General features: G+C 67.6%; 1 protein-coding gene across 1 annotated transcript in view; it reads right to left on the bottom strand.

Moving 5' to 3' along the window:
* Positions 1-260: 260 nt before the first annotated feature.
* Positions 261-6,000, bottom strand: part of LOC118626068 (nephrocystin-4-like) — a 48,121-nt gene continuing 42,381 nt past the window's right edge. The window contains exons 15-21 of the mRNA XM_036255341.1: positions 4,866-5,022; positions 4,307-4,392; positions 3,730-3,815; positions 2,829-3,000; positions 1,953-2,132; positions 1,583-1,732; positions 261-395 (exon numbers count right to left, since the gene is read on the bottom strand). Of these exons, the coding sequence (XP_036111234.1) occupies positions 261-395; positions 1,583-1,732; positions 1,953-2,132; positions 2,829-3,000; positions 3,730-3,815; positions 4,307-4,392; positions 4,866-5,022 (966 nt within the window). The remainder of the gene's footprint in view (positions 396-1,582; positions 1,733-1,952; positions 2,133-2,828; positions 3,001-3,729; positions 3,816-4,306; positions 4,393-4,865; positions 5,023-6,000) is intronic.

Below are 6,000 nucleotides of genomic sequence, written 5' to 3'. Positions count from 1 at the left end.
AAATATATGAAATATTTCCAGTATAAAAGATATAGCAAAAAGATATGTTTGTACAAAACCCAGTAAGAAAACAATTTTACCACCTCGGGTGACCCGGGGAAACAGGTGCGGGAAGCCGGTGGCCCGCCCTGGGCGGGGCCGCCCTGTGCAGAGCCGCCCTGCAGTGGGCACACCCTCACCCTGGCCCCGGGGGCAGCAGCGCCCTCCCCCCGCTAGCTCCCCACCCCAGCCCTGGAAGGGCGCCGGCTGAGGCCACCCCTTCACTGGTAGATGACCTTCACGCAAAAGGTCTCCTCGTTCTTGTCCTCGTGGTCGTTGATATAAATCAGCACCTCCTCCTCGCCAGCTTCGCGGCCTGGCGCGAACCGCAGGCCGATGGTGTAGGTCTCTCCACCCTGGACCTGGACAGAGCAAGTGCCAAGGTCAGCGCCCAGCCTAGCCCCCCTCCAGCAATGTCCCCACAGGTGTCCCTCCAGCAGAGGTCCCTGGCTGACCCAGGACCTGACCCCGGCTCCTGCCTCAGTCCTGGTGGTGGGGCCTCCAGGCTCTGGTTCTCTGGGCTGTGGTCCCCGTGCTCCCGGGAAATGCCTGAAGACCTCCTTCCTCGATCCCAGGAGACACCCTCAACCAGAGACACCCCTCCACTAACTGACAGCTGTGACTGGCCCAGCTCTCCTTCAAAGGCTCAGGACAGAGGAGGCAAACATGGGTGGTTCCGGATCAAACTATGGAGAAACCACCGGGAAGGCTGGTCACCAGGCTGACTCCCGAAAGGGTGCCTAGATGTGGGGCTCTCCGAGAGGAAGGCAGAGGCCCTCACAGAGGTGCCTGCCCTGTTCAGCACCACAGGAGAGCACAGGACACTCCCAGGCCTTCCTGAGGACTCCGGTCACGGGAGGACCGGCCCCTCCCCTCCCCACTGGAGGACCGGCCCCTCCCCTCCACACCCCACTGGAGGACCGGCCCCTCCCCTCCCCACCAGAGGACCGGCCCCTCCCCTACCCACTGGAGGACCAGCCCCTCCCCTCCCCACCGGAGGACCAGCCCCTCCCCTCCCCACTGGAGGACCGCCCCCCCACCGGAGGACCGGCCCCTCCCCTCCCTACTGGAGGACCGCCCCCCCCACCGGAGGACCGGCCCCTCCCCTCCCCACTGGAGGACCGGCCCCTCCCCTCCCCACTGGAGGACCGGCCCCTCCCCTCCCCACTGGAGGACCGCCCCCCCCACCGGAGGACCGGCCCCTCCCCTCCCCACTGGAGGACCGGCCCCCCCACCGGAGGACCAGCCCCTCCCCTCCCCACTGGAGGACCGCCCCCCCCACCGGAGGACCGGCCCCTCCCCTCCCCACCGGAGGACCGGCCCCTCCCCTCCCCACCGGAGGACCGGCCCCTCCCCTCCCCACTGGAGGACCGGCCCCTCCCCTCCCCACCGGAGGACCGGCCCCTCCCCTCCCCACCGGAGGACCGGCCCCTCCCCTCCCCACTGGAGGACCGGCCCCTCCCCTCCCCACCGGAGGACCGGCCCCTACCTCTCCCCCAACCTCCCCACCCCCCTCCGGAGGAAGCAGCCCGGCCCGGCCGGCGCCCACCTGGAAGGTGTCCTCCTTGAACTGCAGCAGGTCCGGGCGGTCGCTGTGCAGGTGGAAGGTTCGCCGGAAGGGGTAGGGGTTGGTGTAGGTGATGCGCTTGTGGGCGCCCCTCCCCTCCCCCGCGGCGATCGTGATCTCGAAGGCCTGCGGGGAGGGCGGCCGTGGGCTCCTTCTGCGGGCGTCCGGGCGCCTGCTCCTCGCGGCCCCCAAGCTGGTGTCTCCACAGACAGGACACACACGCCCTCCGGGCCCCGGGAGGGGCTCCCAGCCCAGGAGCAGCCCCCCAGCCCCCTGCCTGGGTGGAGACCGGGAGACAACGCGGCGACACCCCCGACCCCGGGGCCCACACACGGCACCCCCAGACCTTGGAGATGAGGGGCGGGCGGCAGGAGAGGCACACGAGCCACGAGGCCACGAGCTGCTGGCAGTCCACGTCCACCACGTTGAGGCGCACGAAGCGGCCGCCCGCTCGGCGGGGCCGCAGGGCCACGTGCAGGTCCCGCACCCCGCGAGGCGGCAGCACGAAGACGCCTTTGGGGTCCGTCTTCAAGGAAACAGAAGCAGGTGGGGACGAGGGGTTTCCCGGCATCGCCACCCGGCGGCCTGAGAAAACCCGAAGGGACCCGCTGCTCGGGGGACCACCTGCTCGGGGGGCACGCGGTGTGCGGTCAGAAAAGGCCTGAGAACCCCAGTTCTCCCTCAGCGCCCGGGCCACAGGTCACAGTCGTGTCACCCCGTCTGACGCCCCCTGTCGGCAAGCCCCCTCCCACGAGGCGCTGGCTCCCACCGAGGCCACTGGCGGAGCCCGCAGGGCCCACTGCGCAGACGCACCACGGGCCACACCTTCCCCGGAGGGACGGTCCACATTCACCGGCCTGTGGGGCCATGTCCCTCGGCCGTCATGGTGCGGAGGGGACACGCACAGACCGCCACAGCCCCGGAGGTGCCGGCACTGAGCCGCCCACTGCCCTGCCCCACCCCGCCTCGGGCCAACCACTGAGCCGCCCACCGCCCCGCCCCGCCCCAGCCCCGCCTCGGGCCAACCACTGAGCCGCCCACCGCCCCGCCCCCACCCCACCCCGGGCCAACCACTGAACTTCCCCCGCCACATCCCCGCCCCACCCCGGGCCAACCACTGAGCCGCCCACCGCCCCCGCCCCACCCACACGTCCCAGCTGGGGTGAGGATGGCAGAAGCTAGAGAACATCCAAGGAACCCAGCAGCGCCCACAAAGCCGTACCGTCAGCTCCTGGGGGTGCGAGGTGAAGGCCCTCACTTTCCTGACTGCCTGCGTCCCCCGGAGGACAAGGGACAGGCGGGTGCGCTGGCCGGTGACACAAGAGACGTCCACCCGCTGCAGGGAGTGCAGGTGCACCTGCCATATCTGCACGGGCCTCGCCAGCCAGCGGTCCCTGTGGGCAGGACGGCCGGCTGCTGTCACCCACGCCACCCCCCAACCCCCCACCCCCGTCGAGTGGCTCTCGGCAGGACACAGCTCAGGCGTAGCTCGGACTGCACAGCCCTAACGGGAATGGCAAGGGGGCCCCCGCAGCGCAGCGCAAGGCCATGGGCAGTGCTCCGCGGGAGACCTCGCTGGTCACACAGGCCTGAGCGTGCAGCCCACATCTGCTGCCGAGGCCATGGGACTGGGCACTTTCCCGTAAAACAGGCCCAGGGCCGCGCCCCGCATGCCCCTCGGCCCGCCACCCCAGGGGCGCTGCACACAGGCTGTCCGCTGCCCGTTCTCTCGGCCTGTCTGAAGGTCCTCGGAGGGCTGGGAGACGCCACTTCCGAGGGGCAGGGGACCAGGGCTCTGCGGCTGGGCCAGGGAAGCAGAGGCCGATCCAGCCCGTCTCCAGCACTCTCCCCCTCCCTCGGCCTCCGCGAGGGAGCCCCGTGACAGTGGCAGCCGGTGGGCCCGGGCACTGAACGTGGGCACAGCTGCCTCGACCTCCTCTCCTTGGTGGGCTCTGGACCCATCGTCCCTCGGGCCGCTGGTGCCACCCTGAGCAGAGGGCGCCTTTGCCGGGCTCCTGCCAGCCCGTCACAAGCGGAGAAGGAACCAGGACTGGCCCACTTTTGACCCCCCAGCACCCTGGCTGCCTCCCCACCACTGCTGACCACCAGGCTTGCGTACTCACGCGTAAATGGTGACAAAGAAGTCTTTGATCTCCGGGCTCAGACCACTGGCCACCTTCAAGAACACGTCCCTCGGCTCCCCGGGGCCCTGCCAGACAGTGGGGGCATTGCAGGAACATGCCCGCCTCCTCGCTGCCCCGGTCCCCATGAGCCCAGCAGGGCTGAGTCAGGCCTCCGACACCTCCGGTTTTCTGTCCTAATCAGAACTCACTACTTCTTTCACCACAAAGGGAAAACCTCTCCCTTCCTGATCTTATACTGAGTTCATTAATCACATCTGCAGAGGACGGTACCCAGTGTCCCAAGCGGTCATCACACAGTGACAGCCGTCATTCTGTACACGGTGGCAACTAATAAATGCCCTTATTACCATGTGCGCCTCACTCATTTCGCCTCTACCGAGGAACGGGTCTGCTAGCCGTAAAAATGAAAACCCATCCCCGAGGCACCCACACGGACGGCAAAGCCCTTCAGCCCCTTGGGAAGAAGTCGCTCCCCCTGGAAAAGCACAGTGAGGAGGCTGCAGCCGGACGCAGGTGCGCGGGCCCCGTAGGGAAGGATGGAGCCGGCCAGACTTACCACATTCTGGGTCTCACAGATGACGCTTGGGTCGCTACATCGGACGTGAACTGGGGGGTCCTCGCCAGGCATCCCCACAGGAGCCCCTGGGCCAAAGATAACAAGACAGATGTCTTTCCCGACAGGCCTGGCCAGCACCGGTGCTGAGGGGACCAGCACGCCACGCTCCCTGCCCAGGCCCTCAGGGACACGGCACCGGGGACTCAGCCAAAGACAGTGGGTGCGAGTGCGGGAGCAGGTGCCCAGCCTGGGCCCCAGGGCTCTACAGGCCCCGAACAGAGAGCAGGGCTGGCGGGTGGGGAGCAGTGTCCCAGGCTCGAGCCCAGAGCTGCGGCTCTCCGGAAGGCGCGACCGGCCAGCCAAGGGCCCGTCATCTCGGATGAGACGAGAGGATGGTTACTTCACGTGATGCAGGCAGGAGGCGGAACCGACAGACTTGTCGGGTGTGGATGTAAGGGCATCACACGGTAACATGGCGAAGCCACTTGTCACCCTCGAGGGAAACCATTTCCCACCTGCTGACCCCACAGAACCCTGGCACGGGGCAGACAGGACCTGCCTGGGAGCGTGTGCCAGGGAGGCAGGCGGATGGCCTTCTTCAGGAAGGTGAGCTCTGGGTGGTAGAAGCGGAAGACCTGGTGCACCTCGTGGGGCTGGGGCTGCACGGTCAGGCGGAGCACCGCCAGGGGCTTGCCGCTGCCGGCCCGGAACACCACCTGCGGGAGGAGGGCGCAGCGTCAGGACGCACGGGCTGGCGGCCGCTGTGTGCGCCAGGCCCCTCCCGCAGACACAGTGTCCCCAGGGTCCTCTCAGCCCCGAGGGGGACGCCAGCACCACCGCGGATGGGTCTGCACAGCAGGTGCTGCACACGGACACGTTCCCCCCACAAGCATGTCATGCGTGGCTGCTTCTCTGCTCATTCCACCCTGGAAGGCACAGGCCCGGATGGCAGCGGACAGTCTGCACCCCACTCCAGCCTGTGTGCAGGAGGGTGCAAGGGTCTGCCCTGGGCCTCGCCAGGTCCTCCCACGGTGCTGGAGTGTCAGCTCTGTGATTCCAGATGGCAAGGGCGGGAAGTATGCGCGTCCTTCGGAACCAGTGACTTACTAACACACGTATCTGTCAGAAGAGCCCCCGTCTGGGCAGCTGACGGAATGGGTGTCTTTACCCCCCGGCTTTGGTCAGGCCCAGGGACCAGGCCACCAGACTACCCTTCCACTGGAAGGATGCTCCCCTCCTCCAGCAAGGGTTACTGTGAAATCTCTTAGGTGCACATATGTAAGAGGGTAAGTAGAAAAACGGTTCAAGTCACAGAGTATAACAGGACAGCCCCCACGACCCCGTCCCTGCTCACCCCGTTCGCTGTCCACATGCGAGTTCTGTGCCCCCAGCCCCGCCTGACACACCCTGAACTCCAGGGTCACCCTCCCCAGCAGATGCAGAAAAGCCCATGGGCTGCGCTTCTTCCTGGAACCCAGAGCAACAGGGAGCAGCACCGGGAGCCACGGGGGCCAGGGGGGAGCAGCACCAGGAGCCGCGGGGGGGGGGGGGGGAGCAGTCCTGCCTCTGCAGACCTGCCAAGGAACCTGGATCCTCAGACCGAGCTCCGTGCTCTCTGCAGCTTCCCTGACCCCGAGAAGCCCTGAGACAGCTGACGTCTGTCCAAGTGAGTGGACGTTCTAGAAAGGCTGACC

The sequence above is a fragment of the Molossus molossus genome, unplaced genomic scaffold (assembly GCF_014108415.1).
Source record: "Molossus molossus isolate mMolMol1 unplaced genomic scaffold, mMolMol1.p scaffold_m16_p_12, whole genome shotgun sequence".
NCBI lineage: Eukaryota > Metazoa > Chordata > Mammalia > Chiroptera > Molossidae > Molossus > Molossus molossus.
This window is presented reverse-complemented; position numbering and strand designations above follow the sequence as displayed.